General features: G+C 41.9%; 2 protein-coding genes across 2 annotated transcripts in view; one reads left to right on the top strand and one right to left on the bottom strand.

The window, feature by feature from the left end:
• RAB1A (RAB1A, member RAS oncogene family) overlaps positions 1-22,289 on the top strand; it is a 33,900-nt gene extending 11,611 nt beyond the window's left edge. Inside the window, exons 2-6 of the mRNA XM_074989428.1 lie at positions 1,867-1,939; positions 5,661-5,756; positions 8,951-9,046; positions 12,556-12,687; positions 12,997-22,289. Of these exons, the coding sequence (XP_074845529.1) occupies positions 1,867-1,939; positions 5,661-5,756; positions 8,951-9,046; positions 12,556-12,687; positions 12,997-13,194 (595 nt within the window). The 3' untranslated portion in view covers positions 13,195-22,289. The remainder of the gene's footprint in view (positions 1-1,866; positions 1,940-5,660; positions 5,757-8,950; positions 9,047-12,555; positions 12,688-12,996) is intronic.
• Positions 13,472-25,569, bottom strand: part of CEP68 (centrosomal protein 68) — a 48,806-nt gene continuing 36,708 nt past the window's right edge. Inside the window, exon 9 of the mRNA XM_074988393.1 lies at positions 13,472-20,265. Within this exon, the coding sequence (XP_074844494.1) occupies positions 20,215-20,265 (51 nt within the window). The 3' untranslated portion in view covers positions 13,472-20,214. The remainder of the gene's footprint in view (positions 20,266-25,569) is intronic.

Genomic DNA, 25,569 nt, shown 5'->3' with positions numbered 1-25,569 from the left:
AGTGCTGCATATTCATCGCAGCACTCCATTAGAAATCTCCCATTAGCCTGATTACCATGCCCCCTTCAAAGTTCGGGGCAAGTATAGACATAGCCAGAGCGTATGAATGAACAGTGTGCAGCTATAGATGTACCATAGACTGCTTTTTTTTCCCCCCCATTCTTGCTATGCTATTAAACTCTTTAATGATGTAAATAGATATTTGAAAATTACACCAAAGTGTAGTTATGTACTTCAGAGGTGGCTTGATGCCACTGCCTTTTACCAGCATTTAGGGATTATAGGTTTAAAATTGGAAGCTTGTCAATGTAGACTTACTTGCAGGAGAGAGAATTACACTATTCAGTACAGTGCAGATCTCCTACAGAAGTGTTGATCTCTTAGTATTACACTGCCACACTTGACCAAAATTTAAATCGGTAATAGCTCAAGACATTTGACCTAGGCTGCTAGTATTAATGAAATAGAAAATTAATATTTGAAGCATAGCTAAACAGAATAGTATCTTGGATTCTTTGCCAAAGCAAGGAATCTCAGAATGCCGTTTAATGTCCTTGGCTGAATACCAAACAGCTGCCACTTACAACCAGGTTTCAGTTAGCTTGGTTTCTCAGGTCTGAATCCTTAGTATTGCTGCTTCCCAAAGCACAAATTACCTCAGAGGTGTTAATTCCAAATTCAGTATTTGTCTTTCTGGTGACTGGTATCTTCAGCAGTAGTAAGTTATGGCCTAATGCCATTGTTAGAGGAGTGTGAGTGTGAAGAGTTCATAGTTAATTTATTTCTAGGCAGCTCCACGGAGTAATGTCTTAACGTCACATTTGGAACATGAAAAATCTCTGTTCTGGTTTCAATAGAAAACTTTCTACTTAAGTAGAAAGTAACAAGTGAAAAAGGAATACATAATTTTGTCATCTTTAGATTTTATTCAGTCAAGACTATTTAATTTCATCTTTAAGACACTGGTAATTTTCAGTGATTACTATAGCAAATCATGGAGCTGCACCCTAAACTGTTCAGCCTTTCTTCCAAGGCTTTAAACTTCAGCCAGTTGAGAAAAATGAATTGATTTCTGACTGACAATATTCAGGCTCTTTTAACAAGCATGGGTGTCAGATTCCATGTTGAGATTGAGAAGGTGCACTGTACTTATCCAAAAGGGAGGTGGAGCTGAACTTTTTTTTTTTTTTAAATTTAGAAAACAGTCAGCTCCCAGCTTTTCTTCTGCTGTGACCAGGTATTTTGGTGTACATGCTTGGTTGAATAGTAACAGAGGTAGCCATGTTTAGTCTGTACTCCAACAAAACAAAGCAGCAGAAACTTTAAAGACTAACAACATGATTTATTCTGTGATGAGCTTTTATGGGACAGACCCACTTCCAATGCTTGCTTGAGTTGGCTCCCAGGTCTTAGCAGCAACTGTTGATAAAAAATCTGTACTGACTTTCTTTTGCTAGTTGATTCAGCACTTTTGGTACTAGGATAACAGAACCTTAATTCTGAGAGTGTTTGTTAGAAACACCAATATACTGACTAACAATATTGACCATAATGTGTTTGACTTGTAAGTGCATGAAGGAGAATGAGGTCTAGATAAGATGAAACAAAACTGTTTCTCTTGCACGACAAAAATATATTATGAATATTGCACATACATAGAACATGTCAGTTTTATTTCTAATTTGTTTTGTACAGTAATTTATTTAAAGACTGAATAGTAAGCTTGTGTAGGAGCAAGATCTAACCATAATAAGTTTTCTTTGAAATTTGTATTCATCCACGGTATAGTCTGAGTAGCTCATGTTCTTCAGATTACCAGATTTTAAATTTCAGTGGTATATAAATACTTAATCTCTTTCTTTACAGTGACTATTTATTCAAGCTACTTCTGATTGGAGACTCTGGTGTTGGGAAGTCTTGCCTTCTACTTAGATTTGCAGTAAGTTCAGTCATGCTTTCAAAGCTGTTTTATCAGTGACATAATTGTATTTAAGTATTTGTTTGAGATGTTTCCATTTGAGAGGACTGATACTTGACTTCAGCAGGAGTTGGTGAAGTCAAGCCAGGGGAATGGGTGGATCCAATGGGGAACTCTTATTTTCTTCACGTGTTTTACTTGATACAGCCAACTGAATTTTTTTGTCACCATTACATATGAATGGATGAGAACCGAAAAAAATGAAAATTCTAACTATAAGTTAGAAAATAAGACAATTTATTAACTACTTTTCACTACATAAAACAAGTTATTTACTGTGCCAGGTGCTCAGCTTGTGTTAAGGTTTCATTCACAAAGGAAATAATTGAGCTGTTAGTGCTTTTACTGGTATGTGCCTTGATTTCTGTTTCTATCACAGCAATCTAAGGTCACATCTTAGTGCCATACAAATGCTGTTGGGTTTTTAACCTTTACGTTACCTTTCACATCCAATGTACAGCCACATACGTATACAGCCAATTAATCAAACTGTATGCTTTGGGAAGACTGGTTGTTTTAAAACGTCCATACAAGTCTACTACTAATACCTCTTTTAAAAGTCAATATAGTTGTATCTTCTTCCCCAGAGGAAATATTTTCTTCAGTTCTAACAGTTTAGAACGGGTTGAATGTAGCAAAGCAGTAAAATACTGAACTAGCCACAGGCCAAGAAAAGAAGGGATATGCCCATCTTTGCTGTGTGACTGGGTCTGCACCAAGCCCATGGCAAAAGGTGGCCTTGAACCTGCTGTGAGTTTGGCTTAGGACAAGTAGTCTTGTTCACCGTTCTGGCTACAAACTGTAGCTGCAGTAGGGCAGATCTGGATGGTGACTGATCTAGTGCCTTTGAGAGCTGTTTAAGCCATTCCGCTAGTTTTTACAGAATGTCCTTAAAACACATACTTCTGACTGCTTGATATTCCCTCAAGGAGAGGGCACTTATATGCACTACTTCTCTGCATTGTTAGTGAGAAATTAGCATGTTTGCTGTTGCCATACTCAAAAGGTTAAAACATCCGGATAGTGTACACTGGCTCTGCCTCAGAATGATAGCTCAGAAGTCACAGCATTAGATGTATTTGGTTAACGGTGAGTAATGCGCACACACCCTTTGGCAAAGTGCAGCTATGTATGCATGGGGAGGAGAGAGAGGGGCACTCCAGCCAGACACTGTGGGTTCGTCCTGTTAAGTTTCAGCAGAAAATGGTTTGCTTGCAGCTAGTGCCTTACATCTATTGTTTCCTCCCTCCCTCAGTCTGTGCTGATTTGGAACTTCATACTGTTAGCAGAAACATGTTAACCCTTACGGGCTCACCTGAGTGTTAGTTCATTCAGTAGCACGAAATTCCCTGGGAAGTATTCCACTCTCCAAATCCTCCACCTCAGCCAAGCTTCACAATCATCATTGCTGTCTAGTATGAAATTGTTAGTGTAAGGTTTTTTTAAAACATTGTATACAGTCTTGTCTGCTGAAAAGTTCCCTGGAACCCATCCCTCTCCCCTCTTTCCCCCCCCCAGTTTACACTGGTTCTTATGGGGAAATTGGATTTGCTTAACATTTTGCTTAAAGTAGCATTTTCTAGGAACATAAGTAAAATGTTAAGTGTGGAGTTACTGTAGTAGTGTCCAAGCCAGAACATTTGAAGTTTAGTGCTTGTCACTTTCTCATTCAAATGAGTTAAAGCTCATCCATGAGAATTTTCCATTTTACTGGTTGGGGGGTGGATAGCTCAGTGGTTTCAGCATTGGCATAAACCTAGGGTTGTGAGTTCAGTCCTTGAGGGAGCCATTTAGGGATATGGGGCAAATAGATTTAAAAAAAAAAAATCTGTCAGACCTGGTAATAGATCCTGCTGTGAGTGCTGGACTCGATGACCTCTCAAGGTCTCTTCCAGCTCTATGAAATAGAATAGGTATTGTTTCTCCAGAATTGCATAGTTTTAACTCAACTTGAATGCATAAAACTGGAGTTTGGAATAACGAGGCATATTCAGGGAAAATACCCAAAGAAATACTAAGCCACAGCAGCAATTGAAGCTAAGCTGCAACAAATTGCTCTTGGAGCATTCTGTCTAGATTGCAGCAACCTGGCTGATCTGTGTTGTGTCAGATACCTCATTGCCTCGAAGATTTTGATTACTATTCCACTCTGAAAGTAAAAATACAATGAGTAAGTATTTTTCCTGGATTTTTAAACTTCAAATTGAAATTCAACAGCAAAGATGTCACTTTTAACATAACTTAGTACTGCTGTGCCTTCCTCTCTAGAAAAAGTGGGTTATTGCCTTTTACTGAAAATAAATTGAAAGAGTCTTAAGAGAATTGCATTTCACCCTTCCTATTTTTCCTGTGCACAAGTTATTTAGTGTTCTATATAGGCTTCGTTTTCAACTGGTTGACTAAATTGCCATTCAGACTTCTTTCAGTGAGTTGTGTTTTTGTTTATGCCCCCTAAATTGCTCAGCACCTAATCTCGAGACAAATTAAATACAGTATCAAATTAAAAAAGCACTACGTGACAGGACTCCGTAGCTTTCAGGAAGGGGTTGTAGGTACTTTACTGAATTGATATGCCCTCTCTCCACTCATCTACCACCTCAAGATTCTTTCATGATGGCTATTGATTATATGGACTTTGTATTCAAGAGTTGAAATATAAATTTGTCACCACTTAGTAATTAGCAATACATCCATAAGGATTTCTGAGACAGTTTTTTTTTATTACAATAGAAGCTTGGTTATCTGGTCACCCGGTGGCAGCTGTCCCCCACCCCCACCCCCTTTAGTGTCTGTGGGACAAGGGCAAGTAGCCCTGAGTGCTGGTTATCCAAGAACTGGAAAACTTGGCTTTTACAATACTTCTAATAACTCCTTTTGCAGATGGATTAATCCATCTTTCCTGTAGAAACCATCTTGCTTGTGCTGCATATCACCTTTCCACATCATAGGGCAAATATATGAGTAGCTCTGCTTTAAGGATTTGTCTTGTTTCCCAAGACACCGTCCTCCACTAACTTAATTCTTTCTGTACCAACAATCTGTAGTGCAGGAGAAGATTTTATGTTGGGTGCAGAATGTGCTGTAGAAACTGTCTGTCTGCAGTCTGTCTTGAAAGGAAAAACCCTTGCAAATTGAGATGGGCAGCTAGATTGAGATGCTAGCTTTTTAACTAGTAAATTCCATGCATACCAGCTGGATATGTTTAGTAAGCTAAAATTAGTGTTGTCTGAGCACCCTGAAGGAATTCCTAAACAAGATGTTAAACAAATGTCACTATTCAGACAGTCCTAATACAATTGCTAACTGTTTTTAGCATTCCCCATTTCTTAGTTTTTTTTCGGCTCATTAGGCGATTTGAATATCGAGCCCCACTAGCTTCCCCCCCGCTTGCCCCCAACAGCATCTAGGCTCCCAAATCTCAGTGGGGCTTAATTAAATTTTTGGAAGTGGCTTAACTACCTTTAGGGAGATTTTTCAAAATCTCCAACCAACATGACTATGAAGGGATCTTGTTCATGGGGCCCCATTGTGTTGAGCACTTTACAAACAGTCCACAGTGAACAAATATGGTAGTTGAATACAAGTATTTATAGGGCAATGTACAGGGTTTGTCTTGTTTCTTCACTGTAAATACCTGATGTTTGTCTGTAATCACTAAATGGCTTTTTTTTCCTGGTTCAAGGATGACACATACACAGAAAGTTACATCAGCACAATTGGAGTGGATTTTAAAATTCGAACTATAGAATTAGATGGGAAAACAATCAAACTTCAAATAGTAAGTATGTTTGTTTTAACTCTCTGATAATATTCAGACTCTATTAATAGTAGTCATGTACATTCTAATTAACTGGTAACTATATATCTGGTATAGTGCACACTTTTCTGTATACTCAGTAAAAGTTTAGGCAGATTTGCTTGTCCAGTGTTTCAGTAAGCAAGCATGAACTAGTTTGTGAACAGGCTGCCTAGTTGTTGACATGTTGGAAGCAAGTATATGCTTGAGATGCTACGTTTTCATTCTCAACCTTACATTTGCTCATAGGTTGGCTTTGCTATTAATAGCATTGTAGTAAGTGCAGGCAATTATGGACAACTGTGTAGGATATACAGAGCTGTGCCTTCATCTAAGTCGAAACATTATACGGCACCTCACAATAGAAAATTGCTTATGTTATGAGTAAAAACAAATAAGGAAAACACTGTCTATATCTAATATCAAGATAGTTAAAGAATAGTGAAGGGCACCTGTCATTTACCAAATGTAGGCTTGGATACAGGTCTCAAGACCTGAGTAGCCTAAAAAATCTAATTTTGTGAGGAATGGATTTATGGTAACTCTGTGCAAATGGCAGTAATTTCAAATGATTAAATATGAATTGTATCCATTCATTGTTTGATACTTAAGTGCAACAACCTCAACTTGTTCTGGTATTTGGGTAACTGTCTTTAGTGTACAACCTGTGTTTCATAGAAAAGATGTGAATGGGAAGGCTTCATCTGAAGATTTGAGGAATGTAGTCACTTTAACCTGCATTGCTAAAATTCTTAACTAAATGCTTTCTGCTAGCAAGAATGTCCATATTAACCGTACACCTTGAATTTGCGCAGACTTAAGGATGTGGTGTTTATTGTTACAGCTCAAAGGACCTCAGAACCAAGAAACTGACACAAGTTACCCATGTTGGAGTGTAGTTTAGTTTCATTTATACAGGTCAAGTTAGGTAGACCTTGGTATTTTCTGTTGCTGGTGGCTGTCTACCAAAATAGAGCTAGCACAAGTCTGTATATAGCAGCCGCAGACTAAATATGGCTTTGTGTAAGTGTTTTTACTTTGCACTAAGAGCAAAAATGGCCGCTCTTCAAAGTTGTATGTTAGGGCTCTGGAAAAAACACTTGCTTAGCAGGAGTAATTTTGCAGGGTAGACTGAGGGAACTGCTATCCCCCTTTCTTGTAGGGCAAGGTGCGGAGCAGAATGGCTCAGAGGCTACTGAATCTTTGGGAGGAGAGGGGAAGGAAAGGAACGTGATTCTGTAGAGACTGGTGCAGAGGGAGGGAGATCAAGTACTTGGATTTTCTGGGTGCCTGAGGATAAGGGTGACGTTCATATATGAGCTCCATAAAGATCGGGGGCAGAGGGACAGAAATTGTTTGGTGGGATGCAAACTGTGTACCACTGAACTTAGATGCAGGATGTGCTGGTGTCTGTCACCTAGTGTATAGGCTTAGTCACTGAATGAATAGGTATTAAACGCTATTAAAGCGCTGTCTTTTATCAAGTAATGTGTTTGGTAGAATCAAGAAATTTAATTAAACTGCAGCTTCTCCACCCTGACTTAAACTTTGTCATATTTACAGAACCTCAGGTGAAACTATGACACTGTAGAACTAATAGTTCTGGATGGTGGTCAAGGCAGTTAGAAACAGATGCAGCATCCTGTTTGGACTTCATTTTGCCATTATTGGTGTGTAGCGCATACTATATGCTAGCCACTCACTTGAGTAAAAAGTGAAGTATATTCTCTTTAAATCCCTGAGTGATCTTCTGCTGACCACCAGGAAACATGGCTTTTCACCTGTGCTGATGCAACACTTAAATGCTGGTTTAATTTTTGGTTCTTGGAATAAACTCAATTCTCAATAGAAAGCTCTGGCCTAAATTTTTCTTGTCCATTTTAAGACAAATCAAGAATGACCTATCTAGCAAGGTATTTAATGGCTATCATAACATGAGGTGTGAGTGTAGGACTTGTTAAGGGTGGTAACTAATTATTTTGGATTACTTAAATATTCTGTATAAAGTATAGTGCTACTGTCCATTGGTAATCAACTAATGCTTGCTTTAGGCTTATTCATAAAGCAGCTGTTCTTAAAGTTAGGTATTTTGGCACCCATCTCCATAAAAATCTAGGCAATCTGTAGCATATACTCTGCTATGCTCGAATGGTTACAATTGACTGGGGACTGGGACTTCTAAACTGAATTAATACAAGTGCATTGAGCTGCACTCTGCCATGAAGATACTATGACATGCACATTCCTAATACTTACCTTCAACTTTGAGGTATGGCATTAGTACTGAAGGAGAAAGTACTTTATGGGGCAGAAGCTGAACTCTAGAAGACTCCCATCTAGTGATTAGGAGCCTGCTGGGAACTTATTGTAACCACTTAAAGTCCCAAATTGTCGAACATTTCCAGCATATTTGAAAATCACTACAATTGTAGGTTGCATTTTCATAACTGGCTTTTCCCATGCTAAATCTGCAAAGTTAATTGCAGGTGGATAGGACCAGTGGATTTGTTTCTATGAAAACTCTTGTAAGAGCCAATGTTGCAATTAAGGCCTTACCTATATTAGTGTAACTGTTACTGAAAAGGGCCCATCTTGTCGCTGCACTGAGGAGTGAGGGCTTTCATGTCCCTTTCTTAGGGGCAGGTGCACCTCTGTGCCATTCAGGTCAGCTTTTGCCTTGTTGAGGTGCAGGACTGTCATGGTCCTGTCCTTTCTCCTGTTGTGGTTTCGTTCTCTTTCCCACTCCAGGAGTGGTTGTGGAGCTGGACCTGCCCCAGGTGTGTGTACCACCTCCAAGGTTATTACCAAGGAGGATATGGTGGGGTGGCTGTGAGAAACTTATTTATTGTGGCAAAATAATAAATCTAGCCCAAAGGGCGTCAGATGTATCTGACGTAGCTGAATCACACATTTGGACAGCTGTTTCTGAAATGATGCTGAACATAGCTTTTTGGGGGGTACACTTGCAATTCAGCTGCTGCACCTCTGCTACAGCAGTTCGCAGTAGCCATTAAGGGTTGATTCACCTATGATCCTGACAAGACCTTCTATGACTTTGTCATTCATTATGTAGTCTTTAACTAACTGGACTGGTTTTTGTTTAAAAATCAAGCTTTAGTCTCTGGTACAGTTGTGCCTCTCATTTAGTCCTCTAACAATCTTATCACACTTCACAGTGGGACACAGCAGGCCAAGAGAGATTTCGAACAATTACCTCCAGCTACTACAGAGGAGCACATGGCATCATAGTTGTGTATGATGTTACAGACCAGGTAAGGTCTAAATTGATTACTTGTGTAGTACTACATACCTGAGAGTCTGCATGCCTACTGGCCGAAGTGGTTTCTCATTTGTCACATGTACATTTGGCTCTTGAATTGTGCTTAGACCCCTTTATGGGTGATGAATGGTATGTCTGAATGCAAAGTAGTAATCAAGTCATGCTTGGTGAATGTCTTTAACTGATTGGTTTTCTCCAGACGTGCACCAGTTTTACATAAACTTAAGTTAGACAACTTCAAAATTGTTTGTGCCATCAGATTCAGTTCTATGGCTAATTCTTTGGGATTCAAGTTGGAGCGGGGAGTGTCAGGTAGACATGTGGGAGGAAAACATTCAACAAAACCGATAAATAGCTCAGACCTGGATTGTCAGATGCTGATGCATTGACAGCAGAAGCAAACACCAGCATGAAAGGGTTACAAGTGTTTTAACCAAAGGAGAACTGCTTTCCAATGGCAAATTCTCTTGCCTTATTCCATATGTATTTAAGCTTTGTGTGGCCTAAAGTCAGAAGGGCTGTAGTGGGATTTACTGATGCTTCGAGGGCGAGTTCTCATACGACTTGATCATCATTCTGAGATGAAAGCTAGTTGACAGTCTTCAGCTCCATCTCCTAAATGAACAGGAGACACTTTACCATCAAATTTACTTCATCTTGACAAACTACATCAAACAGGATTTCCTGTGTGCTCTTTGCCAGATGCTCACAGCAAATCTACACGGAAATCAAACGTCTGCTAATGCTGATAGTTTCCCTTTTAATCACTTAACTCTCTTGAATTCATTACTACTCTCTGACTATATTAGTGTAGTGGGCGGGGCAGGGTCCACCTATGTGCCTTGTCGGGTTTTATTGCAGGGAGGAACTCAAGATGTAAGCCCAGTTAGCTGAATGAAGCACAATTGACTGACTGCTCCTCAGTACAGAGTGCAACACATTCTCTGACGCCTGCCTTCATTGAACAGCTTAAAACTCACTTGTCAACAGTTGGCTCTAGTAGTCCAATCTTTGCTTTTGTTTTATGAAGGTGAAAAAACATCCTTACACTTGTAAGCCAGGAGAATCAGATGATAGTTGTCATAGTCAGTTTCACTAAGTACTGTGACAGCTCAAACATGGTTTTCCAAGCTCCTTGGAGCACCTAGAGCAAGAAGTAGTCACTGGTCCTTAAAATGTGGCTAGAAGGAAACTTGTGGATGGCTCTACTGGAGGATTCCGTAAAGCTAAGGATAGACTGAAGATTAGAAGGCTCTGTCCTTTTTTTTTTTTTTTTTTTTAAGGCTGAGGGAAGCCATGAGCCCAGACCCAGAGGAGCTGGCATACACTAGTGAAGTATAGGGAGAGTATGGATACTTGTGAGGAAAACTTTTTCCACCGAAAAATTCTGCAAATCTTAACTCCACAATATATAAACATGGAGGCTGTAGTGTGGCAGTGAAGAGCACAGGCCCCTGGCTGCACAAAGGTGGGAGATGACTCTGCAGCCTTCCCTGGGACACTGATTCAACAGTGAGACTGCACTCAACCCTGCAATGCAAAGACAAGACCTGCCCCAGAGCCAGGCACACCAGGTGTGGGCAGGCTGGCTCAGCTTAACATCCATGTGTGAGGTGAAAATTCTGGGTGCAGGAAGCTTGTGTGTGGAGAGTCCAGGTGCTGTCAAGGGAGATTGGGGGCAGGATGACACTTGGTAGATGCTCCATGGGGCAGGGAACTGAGACCCAGATGCAGCTGATTCGGACTCAGTGTGGTTAAGGTGCACAGGCTCTGGGCATTTCAGTGCCAGGTTGATGTGGATGCAGAGGTATGGCAGGACAGTGGCAAGGATGTGAATGCAGAGGCAGTTGGGGTGTGTGTATTTAGATACATAGTCGAGCTGCATGGCGATTGCAGGGTCTTCCATAAGTCCAGTGACCCTTCTGACCCCTCCCTGAAAATCAGATGAGGAGTAGTGGGAGGCTCCTGAGGTGGCTCTGATTCAGCCACTCCATGCAGGTGATTATTAGGTGGGACTAACAGCTGAGCCTGATGCAGGGTAGGAGCCATATGTATGGAGTAGGGAGCTGAGGACAGTCCGGTACAGGAGACTTCAGATGCAGAGAGTGAGGCTTGGCAAGGGTAGGTGAGATTTGGCAGAAATAACTAGGTATGAAAGCTTGGGCCTTACCTTGTAGAGGGAGTGGGTCCGACCTCAGCATTGCTGGCCTATCCCAACTTCTGTTGTCCATTACCCTCAGTATGTCCTCACCCTGGAAGTGATTTTACTTCTCTGCTTGCTGCTCTAGGTGCTCAAAACTGCTGGGGTGGGGCACAACTGCTTTTGCAGCTGCTTTGTTTCACCATCAGTTTTTTCTGCAGTGTCCAGATGTTTCAGAAGGAATAGACAGAACAGGGCAACTTTGGTCCAGTCCAAGTTTCTAGCAGTTGAAGGCTATGGGATACTCAAAGCATGGGCGATGTGCCTGATAGCCTTGGCTAATAGCCGTGGGTGGCCCTATCCTCCATGAGATTACCAGTCATTTTAGACCCAGTCTTATTTTTGGCCTTCTCAACATCCAATGGCAGTGAGTTCCAAAAGCTGATATTGTGGCATACATACTTTCTCTTTTCAGTAGGGTGAGGGGGTCATCAGATGAACCCTAATGATTATGTGAAGGGATAAACGCTTTCTCCATATTGTTTGACTCTCTAAACCATCACATTTTGCCTTATGTAGAGTGTGTGGTTCCCACCCCCACAACCCAAAGAGATCCAGTCTCTGTACTCTCTCATATAAAAGCCGTTCCTTTCCCCTAGTAACTCCTTGTTGCCTTTCTTTACAGCTTGTTCAGGTCTAGTATCATTGACACAGGGTGACTAGAACTGTGCCCAGTATTCAAGTTGTGGGCAGACTGTGGATTTGTATGGCAGCATTGTTTTGTCTTAGTTATTTTTTGGTTTTGAATAGATGTTTTTGGTGAATGCACAGTGTGAATGGTAACAGCTAAATTAGACCCTTTCATTTCCTGTGTATTTGGCATTATTTTTTCTAATGTGCATTACTTTGCATTTCACCTGTCATTTTGTCACCCAGTCTAGTTGGAGATGCATAGACACACCCTGCTATTACCTCTCTTGTGAAAACAGATCACTTATACTTTTTTCCTTTTCCCATCTTTTAACCAATTACCAATCCAGAAAAATCTTCCTCCCTTTAAGCAATCTATGGGGTGATGGATAAGACTTGTCTTTGAGGGGACCTCATCAAAGACTTTCCACAAGTGTAAGGCCACTATGTTGGCTCCTACCACTTGGAGAGACCATACTTCCAGGATAACATTCCTTGCTCACTATGAAGGAGGCAAATGCACACAAGGCATCGAAAATACAAATTACCTTGGGATATGCAGAGGATACATTTTACAATAGTGCACTTATTCAGAAATTAAGATAGGGTTCATAAGAATTAATGACTCTTTTCTTGAAGAGGAATACTTAAAGTAATCTCTTGTCTTCTAGGAGTCTTTCAATAATGTAAAACAGTGGCTGCAAGAAATAGACCGTTATGCCAGTGAAAATGTTAACAAGTTGTTGGTAGGGAACAAATGTGATTTGACCACAAAGAAAGTAGTAGACTATACAACAGCAAAGGTACGTCAACTGGCTTATTAATGACCGGGTCACACAACTATTACCAAAACAGAATTCACTTGAATGCATCCTACTTAGTAAATAACTGTGTCAACTTCTGTTGGTCTTCAAATGTGCTTGGGCTAAAAAATGCAAATCCTGGTGTGCCCCTTGAGGGTTATGAAGTGCATGTGATCAAATTTAGGGATTCTGCTGGTGAGGGTGGAATGGTGGCTTGAATAAGTATCATCTTCGTAGTCATAATTTTGGGGAATCCTGAGCTGTCTAGTAGCAAGTATTCAGCCTTACGGTTTGTTTCTCAATTCACAGGAATTTGCAGATTCTCTTGGAATTCCATTTTTGGAAACCAGTGCAAAGAACGCAACAAATGTAGAACAGTCTTTCATGACCATGGCTGCAGAGATTAAAAAACGAATGGGTCCTGGAGCGACAGCTGGTGGTGCAGAAAAGTCCAATGTTAAAATTCAGAGCACTCCAGTCAAGCAGTCTGGTGGAGGTTGCTGCTAAAATTTGCCTCCCCCTTTTGTCTCACAACAATGAATTTTGCAATCTGAACCCAAGTGAAAAAAATTGCCTGAATTGTACTGTATGTAGCTGCACTACAACAGATTCTTACCGTCTCCACAAAGGTCAGAGATTGTAAATGGTCAATACTGACTTTTTTTATTCCCTTGGCTCAAGACAGCTGACTTCATTTTCAGAACTGTTTAAACCTTTGTGTGCTGGTTTATATATGTGTAATCCTTGTTGCTTTTCTGGATACCAGACTGTTTCCCGTGGTTGGTTAGAATATATTTTTTTTGTTTTGATGTTTATATTGGCATGTTTTAGATGTTGGGTTTAGTCTTCTGAAGATGAAGTTCAGCCATTTTGTATCAAACAGCACAACAGTGTCTGTCACTTTCCATGCATAAAGTTTAGTAAGATGTTATATGTAAGATCTGATTTGCTAGTTCTTTCTTGTAGAGTTATAAATGGAAAAGAATACACTATCTGATTAATAGTTTCTTCATACTCTGCCTATAATTTGTGGCTGCAGAATATTGTAATTTGTTGCACAATATGTAACTAACAACCGAAGAAATGTTTAATAAATATTGTACTTATTGGAAGTAATATCAAACTGTATGGTGATAAATATTGTCTTAATTCTTATGGCTAAGGGGGGAAATGAGGCTTGCATTATGCCTAAAATATATCACATGCAGTAGTGGCACTCTAGGCCCTCTGATAGACCAAACACCTTTTCCCCAAAAAAGTGAGTAAGGAAGTATGGTCTAAAAGACTACGTTGTCATAGTCCTTCAGGCCTCTTTACTCCTAAATGGTGTTTCAATTCAGTAATGGTCTTGGAAGCATAATGCATTCTGAATGTACAGTATTTTTCCCCATCTTAGTCCATGAACTTTAATTTATTTCTGAAGGACTTTATTTAGAAATTCTTGTCTACTTTGCTCTGTAGTAGAGGTGGAAACAATTTTTCCTAATGTGAATGACTTAAAACTAACAACTCAAGGTGATATTAACTCTGCCACGGTCATGTCTGTCTTCATTTCCACACTCTTAACCAAATATTGTTTTGACTTTATTAAATAAACTTAGTGCAACAATTTATTCAGTTCTGCACAAATAGGGTGAAATGGTGAAGTGAAACAGTTGAAAGTTGAGTAAGGAGCCACCAAAATTCAATTAGTAGAGTAACTGAGTCAGTTAAAACCAAATGCACGTGCGATCTGATCTTTGTACAGAAGAACTAATCACATCTTAAGAGAGGGAGCCGTGCAAATCTTAGTGCCTGACACAGGATGCTAGCCTGGAACTCTTTGTCCCATAAAGAAAATTTTTCAGGGTTATCTAGAACTGCAATGTTCAGCTTACTTTGTAAATACTGTGTTTTTAAAATGACCATGTACATTCCTTTATGGGTAGAAATACACCCACATGTGACTGCAAACTATATCTTAGGTATGTTGTGAGATGCAAACTGAAACTGGTGCAAATTTGCTTTTGAATTTGGGAAACAAATTCTAGGGCAAAAGCCTTTACAAACTTTTTTATTTGTATCCATTTAACAGGCAATCATAATACATGGTACCAAAATAAGTGTTAGAATATGACTGAAATGAGTTGAATTTCCATCCGAGAAACCCTCAAAGGTGATATGCTTTGTATTAAAGATACATGCTTGTTGGATCAGTTCAGACTAATGTAAGGTCACCCACTCTTTTATAAGCAGGAATGGGTATTGATCACTGCTAATGAAATTGGGAAACAGGCAGAAAAAACACTTGAGACTGCCATACAAGTGAATTATTTATTTCTAAATGTCAAGCTGCCTGATTAAATGCAATCCAAAATCCTACTGTTCATATAATAGTAATAAAAGACTTGCAAAACCTACTTTGGGCTACACCATTAAGTCTTATTTGGTGTTTTGCTAAATTATGCTAGTGACTTTTTGTATTTGTGAGGTGGTGCATCTGTGTGTCCTGAAACTTAAGGAAACCTCTGACTGTGGTTCTTTCTGGGGCAGGGAGGCTAGGGAGTGAAGAACCATAGAATCCACCAGTCCAAACTGTAGGAGTGGGCCATTGCTTAGCAGTGGTGAGCGGAAACAAGCTTCCTAGAAACCAAAGCTACGCTCAAAGCCTGCCCCACTGATTGGTTTTGTAAAAGTTATGCTTAACAGAATACCATGTAAATGCCCATCTCACATAGTGGGAGAGATGGAATTTGAATTCTGCTAGTACATCCAGCTGAATAGCCTTACAGGGAGCGCTTGCAAGCTTTCATGGCTACAGTTTTTGGTAGGAGTAGTTGCCAAATGATAAAATATTCACCAAACAGCTGAACATGTCTATTTGACAGGAAGTATGTTGTGAGGCATCTGCTGATTTCTGGCAAGTTGAGGTGGTTGGGTGGCAGGTAGCCTTGCTGCTGTGATCCATAAGGCACAGGGAGCTTTCTCCCATGGAGGATCCTCAAGAAATGAGCACTGATTCCTCTGCTCCATGCTGATTAAGCTCTGGCTTGCCCCATAGAATCAGTGCCAATATGAGAGGGAGACAACATTCCAAGTAAGCCTGACCTCTTTCTGCAGTGTGGGAGGAAATTAATGAGCCTGGAGTTTTAGTAAAACACTGCAACTGCTGTTCCACTGCCTTTCAGGAAAATGGCTTTAAAGGTGTAAACTTAAGAGCTGAGGTTGTGGACATCAAATTCTATCCTGTTCCCCACCTTTAAAGCAGTGTTTCTCAACCATTTTTTGATAAAGTATCCATTTAAAAAAAAACAAACAAAAACAAAAAAAATACCAGACTTACTGCACCTAAGCATACATGTATCACTGCTTGCCCATGGTGCTAATGTGTCTGAGGTCTTGAAACAAGAGCCATTGTCTTTCCAGATTACTGTATACTTTTCAGGAGGCAGATTTGCTTTGCACCCTGATACACCTTACATACAAAAACATGTACAAATATCAGACAGCTACTGAAAACTTGCTGACTTTCTACCACCTTATCAAATAAATGAACTGGAATAGAAATACTGTTCTTACCCTTCAGGGTAAGGCATATGGAGCAGTAGAAGCAAGTCACTGGCTGAATGAACTTTTAAGATTGTGCTGACCTTACTAGTGGTTTTTATGTAACCTGTTTTTTTGGTAAAACTAGGTTGGTCTCTAGATGAGTTGAGGTACTACCAGGAAGAGCTCAGGGTGCCCCCAAGGGTACACATACCTCTGAATGAGAAACACTGCTTTAAAGTACATCATGGGTAGTCTCTTTTGTTGGGCTATGTCTATACTAGCCCAAATCCTCAAAATGGCCATTTTGAAGATTACAAATGAGGTGCTAAAATACATATTCAGTGCCTCATTAACATACCAGCAGCCATGGCTCTTCAAAACTGCTGCAGCCTGTCCAGATGGGGCTCCTTTTTGAAAGGAGCCTGGGAACTTTGAAATCCCCCTATTCCTAAGTTCCCGGGGTCCTTTGGAAAAGGAGCCTTGTCTGCATGAGCTGCACGGCAGTAAGCTACGGCAATTTCAAAGAGCCATGGCCACCGGCATGCTATTGAGGCACTGAATGTGTATTTCAGCACCTCATTTGTAATATTCAAAATGGCCATTTCAAAGATCTGGGCTAGTGTAAACACGCCCTTGCTGTGGGCCAAACATCTGAAACAGGTTCTTCCTTTAAGCTGTCCCATACAATGAGAGTCTTCAAGCCTGTAGCTGCCACCACTGATCTGAGAATGAACAGTAGCAAACTGTTTGAAATCTAGGAAGTAGGGTTTGGTTTGGTTTTGTTTAATTTTTTGGGGGTGGTGAGGGCACACTGGATAATGGCAGTATCTTGCTAGTTGACACATCATGGTGGTCTTCACAATTGGAGATTTGTCCCCCTTGTGCTTCTCTCTTGCAGAGCAGTTTTCCTTTTCCTACTAGAACTACTCTGACTCTTAGTGCCACACTGCACCTTAATCCTGGAAATAAGGTTAGGAGTAATTTACAGCTGCTGAACACACAATGGAAATGACAAAGAGGATACTTAATTGAGTGGTGGAGCTATGTTCTTCTTTCACTCCTGGACTTTACCCTATGCTTTGATATCCACACTACTTCTGAGCATAAACTGGAAAAATTCTGATTGCTATTCCAGTTGTGCAGTAGCCACCTCCTTGGTCTGTACCAGATACTGTAAGCAGTAGCACAATCTGTTCAACACCATGCTGATCAACAGATGAGTCCTTTTGTCTAATGCACTGCCTTGCCTCCATTTCAGCTGTGTGAAATACTGACTTGAGATGATTGCTCAAGGAGGGAAATGTTCATAGCTTGGCATTTTAAGATTAAACTGACCAGAGCTTGACTCTTTCATTAAAAATAAGCTTTTTCTGCAAATGGTCCAATGAGCTCAGTCCCTGGGCTTTCTGTTACTGGTGGTGTATAAATCAACATCCTACCCCATTTCCTTCAATAGTCACCATTTAAAGCTATTTCTTCCTGGTCTAGGATAAGCATTGACATGATGTTTGTACAACCCTGTTATGTAATGTAAACAGTACTACAGGTTAGGATAAAGAAATACTTAACATTCACATACAGCATACTTGGCTTGTTCTTTCCCACCAATGTATTATTGTCACAGCTGAACATTATCCTCATGAGAATGGTGGATGGGGGATTGTATATTTTGAATGTACTTACATAGTATTTGGTTAATGGCAGTTGGTTAATAGGTTGTAGCCTCCTTTAGAACCACTGACTAAAACCAGGTGCTTTAGCCCTGTCAGTAGTTGAAATGCCTTCCGAACACCTTGCTGAATCTCTTGATACAAGGTGACCCCCCCACCCCCAGGGAAAAATGTTCTTGTCACTGCTTTATATGTAAAGCTGAGAATTGCTAAAATTGCTCCTATGTACTAAATTCAGCTCATCTAATTTGCCTAGAAGAGATTAGCAATAGACCTAATAGAATTTCAACCTCTAGTAGTATGAAAATACTCTTTTGAGAAGGGATTTTAGTGTGTTTGAAAATCTTACCCCCATTGAGGAATACTTTGGAGATGAGACCCTTATGCTTTTTCTGTCAGCAGCTAAGTGTCCACACCCAACCATGAGGAAAAAAAATAACACTGCAAAGATTAAAAATAAGTAGGCTTTCTTCTGCCTTTTGTGGAGGAGGAGTGGGAAAAGGGTTCAGCCTTAATTTAACCTGTTATAAAGTAAAGAGACCAGAAGTGACCTTGTTTTGCTGATCACCTTTGACTCCTCAAAAGAGCAGAGCTCATCCTTTCATCAGGCTAAGGGGACTGCTGTCATTAAAATGAATCAGGGATGCAGTATGGTGATGCTCTTTGGGTATTTTTGCTAGTTTTGCAGATGTCTAAATGTGGGGCTGAAGATTTGTTAAATACAAGATCATAGCAAGTCTTTAGGGCTTCTAAGCTATAAAAAAAACATTTGTCTGAGTGGGGCTTACAGACCATCAGCAATACTGGACTAATTTTGCATTGCCCCTTTCCCAGTCATAACAGAAAAAAATTACAACTCAGGCTAGGAAATCCTCACAAAAATCACTGTACTCTTTTGGAGGGCTTGGGCCAACATACCGCATGAGCAGTTTATCAGGGGCCTAACAACGGACAAGAGGTGAATTCTACCAGAGCAGATGCAGCAGGGGCTTTATGCTACCTCCCTTGCAGGCTGCAGCTGTAAGCATGGCCATGAAGGCAGTTGTGCTGAGACTGATATAGTCTGAATAACTCCTGAGGAAGCTTTAACTTGTACTGGTGAATTCTGGTCCAGAATCCAGGCAAAGCAAAAGCAGCTTAAAGCCACCGGTGTCCATTCTCCTTGCTGCTGGGGATGTACTTAAGGCACAGCACAAAATCCATCTTGTGATGTATGAAAACCACTCTCCCACCTAGGGAAACTGAAAAGATCTGTATCACCTTATTGAAGGTCAATACCATCTGCCACCATCTTTCCTGCTTTATGCCCCTGCTAAAATAAGAGGATTGCACAATCTTGTCTTCTGCATCTGCTTCTTGTTCATTCCACTTTAGCTCAGTACAATTGATGACCTCCATGGTACAGTGCACCTGAGCAGCCTCGGAGAACCATTGTTTTTAAAATACACCTGTGCATGTAGCCTGGTTCTCAGCAACCAGTTACACTGAAAAGAAAGGAAAAGCATCTTCCCCTGATAGTGGTGTGCTGGCAAAAGATTAGTAAGTATGTGGTAGGGCTTGGTTTCTCCTGTGCAACTTTCCTAACTAGGTAAGTTGCAATGAGTCAACTTTATTTACTTCAGTTAACTACCATCCACCATTGCTGCTGTCAAAGGAAGAGAATATCATAAACAGCTGAAGAGAAATCAAGGGAAGTAATAGACCAGCTGTGAGACTAACCCTCAGCTTAAGACTGCCAAAGCTTTTAGCTTATTAAACTCTTAGCAAAGGGTTTTTGACCTTTTTGTATCAGACATAATTCACTTAAACAACATGTGAACATGTACATAATCTGGTTCAGCCATTTATATGAGAATTGGTTTCTACTGTGCTTAGTCTGTATGATCGAGAAAAACACAAGAGTGCTTCTACCCATAAACCTCAGTAACAAATTTTAAAGTAAAATGCAACAATAAAATAAATCACACAGCTTTACTTGAAATGAAGTTGTGTATCATGGCAATAGATCACAAACAAATGTGGGCACTGGTGTTTAGATTACTCATTTAAAAAAGGTAGTGGTTTCTGACAATTCACACAAAATGGAACGAGCAACTTCTAAAAGGAAAGCAGTGAGTGCTTGTTTGAACGACAACTTAAACTGCACAACTGGTTTAAATAAAAACACAATAACCAAAATGACCCTTTGGCACAGCTCTTCTTTCAGAAACAGCAGTGAAACGCACCCTACTATTCTCAAGTCGTACTGTCCTCAATGATCAATTTCACTTTGACATTCTATAAAAGTTGAAAATCCTATTGCTCAGAGTGCTTTGCTGGATCTCATCCTTCATGCATCCAAAGATTGGCTGACGAATTCCATCTCTGATAGAGGTATTGCCTGAAACATAAAGAGAACTAGTTACTATGAGTTGGCTGCAGCACAGGAAAAGAGATGTTCACATTGCTTAATCTCTAGATATATCTTTGAAGAGGAAATTGGTATTCTTTGTGATGGATTTTGTTCTTGTTCCCTAAAAACTTAGTAAGAAAGCAAGTTCCTATTTGCAGGTAACCAAGTTGAAAAAGAACAGCAAAGGTAGGATAGGTTTGATATCTTATAGATTAAAAGATGAGCTGTCACTCATTAAGTGCGTACTGCTTAGCAAGCCTGTCACCATGCTGTGCTGCAGACAAAACAGCTTGAAGCACGTACGTCACCGCAGGCAAATGATTCACAGTGATAGGTGTGAAATTCAGGCATCAGCTGAATATTACTGTAATATTATATGCATCAGAGCAGCACCAAGGCAACTGTCTATAATGCACTTTAAACCCAGATCAGGGACCCAGGCCCATGGTTCCAAACCAGCACCTGAGTAATCACATGGCATTATAAACCTGGGCTTACAACTGCTGAGACCAGGGTCTCAGAGCTGTGCTAACGCATCCCTGTGGCACTGCACAGACCTTCTGACTGAGGCTTGAGCTTTGCCAAACACTGCAAAATGACAAGACTTGGACCGGACTCTCAGTGGGTCTTGGGTCAGCAAAAACTCAAGAGCCAGGTCCTAGGACCCTCTCAGGGTTGGGGGGTGGGGTGTATGTCACAACCCAAGTCCGACTGAATTTTGTGTAGATAGAGGGAAGCTTGGGTCTCACCTGAGCTGGAGTCTAGGCTTAGTGGGCAGTGCAGACATACCACAGAGAAATCGCAACAAACTGGGGCTCCACTGTGCTAGGTGCTGTACAAATATATGGCATGAAACAATCCCTACCCCAAAAAGCAGAGTGAGTCACTAGCAACAACAGTGCGTCTCCTTCCAGCTGTAGAATGGACAAAAGACACACACACCCCAACCCCTCCCAGTAAGAGTAGAACAACAGTAATGAACCCTAGATTGCCAAAACATACATCATCCTGTAGTCAAGAATTTCCATTATATACATATATTTCAGCACTGCCACTTTTCTCATACACATTCACACCTTTCCCTTTCTGCTCACTGTATACAGTCAATCCTCCAGCTCAAAAAACTAATCATAATTGTAGGTCAGTGACATAGACAGAGGTCAAACATTTCAACAGAAGTAAAACCACCACCAAGTGAAGGTAAAGAAAAAAAAATACCAAGCATGGCAGGACAGAAGGAGAAAGGATTGGGTGGGATGAAAGGGGGAAGCAAAGGGAAAGGAGAACAACATCTCGGTTATTATCCACTAAGGAGATATCAAAGATTTCTGGAAAAGCAAGCTAAATCTTTTCAAATTAGTCTGAGGTTCCTCTTCTCCAAAACGTTACTCACTCTTTTGCTGCTAGATCAGTCAAGTCAATGTGTCATTCACTAGAGCCAACCTGGTCCTCCACCTACATCCAAGTCTACAAACATCTGCTGATATGGTCAAGGGTGTGAAAAAGGAGATCCCTGACTGATAACTGCTGGCAAAAGACTCTTAAGGCTTTATCTAGATTGCCAAGAACTAGATTGCTGAGATACACAGTGCATTTGCGTATCTTCTGCAGACAGTTCTGTCAGGAGAGGCTTTCCTGACATTTGGCCTGTTCACATGGGGCCAAATGTCAGAAAAAACCCTCAGTCGAGGCATCCCTTCTTTCTCGAGGAATGAGGAACAAAGTGTGCAGGGATGTCGACAGAACACTCCTGACCAGCAGATCTCTTCCTACAGACCTGCAGTCTGGACGCACATGCTGTTGACAGAAGCCTGCAGTCTAGACATAGCCTTAGTATGGATACAATATCAGCAAGGTGCCCCAGACATGGTCTCAGCCAGCGTTTCCCAAAGTGTGGTCTGGGGCCCAGTACCAGTCCTTGGGTGGGGGGAGAAAAAGAAATACCGGTCCTTAGAAAATGCACAGACTGTTGCTATGTACTGTTGTTATTGTGAATAAACAGTGAAAATGTATTCATTTTTCATTTTTTTAAATATGCATTTATATTTTTGGGCTGCAAATAAAAGTACTGGGGAAAAAAATGCATCCCACCCATATAAAGTTTGGGAAACCCTGGTCTAAGCAGTATCAGCTGTCTGCCTAAAAGGAATCCTCTCAGGAACTAAGTTTTCCAAGAGCTGAAGAGTTTCCAGAATGTCACCGTATGTCCCAAAACAGAGTCCTGCTATCCACCCTGGTGTATCCATCACTGCCCCTACAGCTGCCTGCGCTAGCTTCTGGCATCCACCAGTGCTCTCCTCCCAGCCGCCCTCACTCAGCTCCAGTCTTCTGCTACCTCATGCACCCAGATGACAGGCTCCTCTCTGCCCGGTTATCAGTGTTACAGAGGACCAACAGCATGTCCTTACTTGTCACTCGTCCTCTCAGGGCATGAGGGAGCAGGATGCTGAAGAACATTGACCAAGCTAAGGAGAAGCCTGCCTAGGATCAGAAAACCAAGTGGAGGAAAGGTTCTCCCTGACTGTGCATTTGCTTCCAACACACTGCTACTCTTGGTGTGGGGAAATAAACGCTGCCCCCAGGGAAATCCTCTTTCTGCATTTCACCAACCTAAATTCTAGATTACCTAAGACGCAAGCGTTTGTGTCTTACGCCTGAGTACACTAAGTCACCAGCAATGACAGTGTGTCCCCTTCCAGCTCTAGAACAAACATCTATTAGTTAATTCGTCTTAAAACCCAACTAAAAATTCAAGTGTGGATGAATCCTGACGGAAGAGTTGTGTTTGTTGCAAGCCTGCTGTCCGGGTGGGGGAAGAAGGAATAAAGGGGTATCTGGTCCAGGGCCTGGTGATTCAAAGGAGCCCAGGGCTCCAGCTATCACCACTGCTGCAGTAATGGTGACAGGGGCTGAGGGCCCCAGGCCTTTTAACGCTGAAGGGCTGGCGAGGGGAGACTAGCTCCCAGTCCTGCCCCTCCCATTCGAGACCCACACCTTCCAAGACCATGGAGCCCTCCCCTGCCGTCCTTGTTCAGGGGCCCAGCAATTCTGCCGGCTCTCAGGCTTGGCCTTAGGGCAAGGCAGTTGCCTTGGACTACACGTTCCAATTGACTATAGAATCCACCGGCTGGACCCCTCTCTGGGTGCCATCTTGGGCCCTCCCACTGCCCTACTGGGCCCGCACTGTCGGCTCTCCTGGCTTGTGGTCCCCACTTTTTACCTCAGAGTCCTGGCCTCTACAGGAACAGAATTCCAAGCACTTACTGGAAGTCACCAGGGACGGATTTAATTAGGGTTCCCATATCTGAACTTTCAAAAGAGACGACACCCCTGACAGGGCGTGTATCTGTATCAGTACAGAATCTAACACTTGGGAACATCGTGAGTTGGTAGAAACTGATTGTGATACACTCCCTCACTTTTGAAAGTTCATATATGGGACCCTTAATTTAATTCCATACATTTTAGGACATCCAGTAGTGCGCAAACACACCAGATGTGTGTTATGCAGCGTGTAGCGAGCCTCACTTCTAATGCTTCAAGGCTGTTAGAAAGTATGCTCACATTTTAGGGCAAGGTATAGCAGCTGCCCCCTTGAACCCTTCCACACAGCACGGGGGGCGGGCGGGGGGCGACACAAAATACAGTTATGCTCTCCTAGCCATAGAATTTCGGTTATGAAAATATCACATGATTAAAACTGAAGGAAGCATGGTGGGAGACACCACACACGCTTGAGTCCTACTTACTGCCCCCACTGCAGGGTTACCCTCTTCCAGGCTGATTCAGGAATGCATTTAAGTGCCACTGAAGTCAAGAGAAATACTCTCCTTCATCAAGGCCATTTAAAATAGGCATAGCCGTGCCAATGCAGCCCTCACAAGGTCTTTGCTGCATCCCCCTTTCTCCCAGCTGGAAAATATTCCACAGGCCTGAGGCAGTGGCACAGGCTCCTGCAGGAAGAAGAGAGGGAATTATAGAACCAAACAAACTGGATGGCTCTTGGGATGGGGTGTACAGTTTCAAAATGTTTATCACAGTTCTGGCTGCACAACAGCAGGAGACACAAAGCTACACCCCATATGCTGCTGTGAATGTTTATCCCATTTTGTTAGCATAACATGGTGATGGAAAAGAACACATCCGATAAGAGTCCCTTATACGTGTTGTGTACTGCTGCCAACCTAAGGAGTCTAGTATCTATTGTTTGAAGCCACTAATGCTTCATTTTTAAAAGTCACATCACTTGCTCTGGCTTTGGGCGATGTTCTGCTGTGTAGAAGTGTTGGGCAGCTCACTCTGGCTACGTCTACTCGAGCACACTACATCGAAGTAGCCTATTTCGAAGTAAGAACATCCAAATAGGCTACTTCGATGCGTATTGTCTCCACGTCCTCCAGGGCTGGTGCCGTCAACGTTCAACGTTGAAGTAGCGATGGGGAACATTGAAAGGAGCCACCTAGAAGGAAATGCGGAGCGTCCACACACACACAAGCGCTCCCCGTAGAAATAATGGGCCAGCAAAGCCTGCGGGCAGGGTCACAGGCTGGACTAGCCCTTCTGGGGCAAGAGCAAGCCGCTCCCTTAAAGGGCCCCTCACAGACACACTCGGCCTGCACAGCACGAGGTCCACAGAGCCAACAACCAGTTGCAGACCCCATGCACACGGCATAGACCCCCAGCTGCAGCAGCAGCCGCCAGAAGCCCTGGACTAAGGGCTGCTGCATGCGGTGACCAAAGAGCCCTGCAGGGGCTGGACAGAGCATCCCTCAACCCCTCAGCTGATGGCCGCCATGGAGGACCCTGCTATTTTGATGTAGCGGGACGGCGATTGTCTACACACGCCCTACTTCGACGTTGAACGTCAAAGTAGGGCACTATTCCCATCTTCGGATAGGAATAGCGATTTTGATGTCTCGCCACCTAACGTCAATTTCAACGTTGAAATAGCACACGGCGCGTGTAGACGCAATGTGTGCTATTTCGACATTGTGCCAGCTACTTTGAAGTAGCTGGCTAGTGTAGACGCACCCTGTGTCACAGCTCTGGCAGCCTATGCTATTGTAACAGTGAGGTGGCTTAATCCTCCCATTCAGTCTGGACCAAATCCTGCAGCCTGGTCAGGCACAGCTCAGTGCAAGTCTTGGCTGAAAGATCGGACTAGCTTAATGAAAGGTTCTCTGAAATCCTGGGCTCTCTTGTCACACTATATTACAGTAACACACAGAGGTGCTGTGTGTCAAGATCAGGGTGTGTTGCACTAGGCATTGTATAGAGCCAGTCCTAATTCGA

Source organism: Carettochelys insculpta, chromosome 3, assembly GCF_033958435.1.
Source record: "Carettochelys insculpta isolate YL-2023 chromosome 3, ASM3395843v1, whole genome shotgun sequence".
NCBI classification, from domain to species: domain Eukaryota; kingdom Metazoa; phylum Chordata; order Testudines; family Carettochelyidae; genus Carettochelys; species Carettochelys insculpta.
This window is presented reverse-complemented; position numbering and strand designations above follow the sequence as displayed.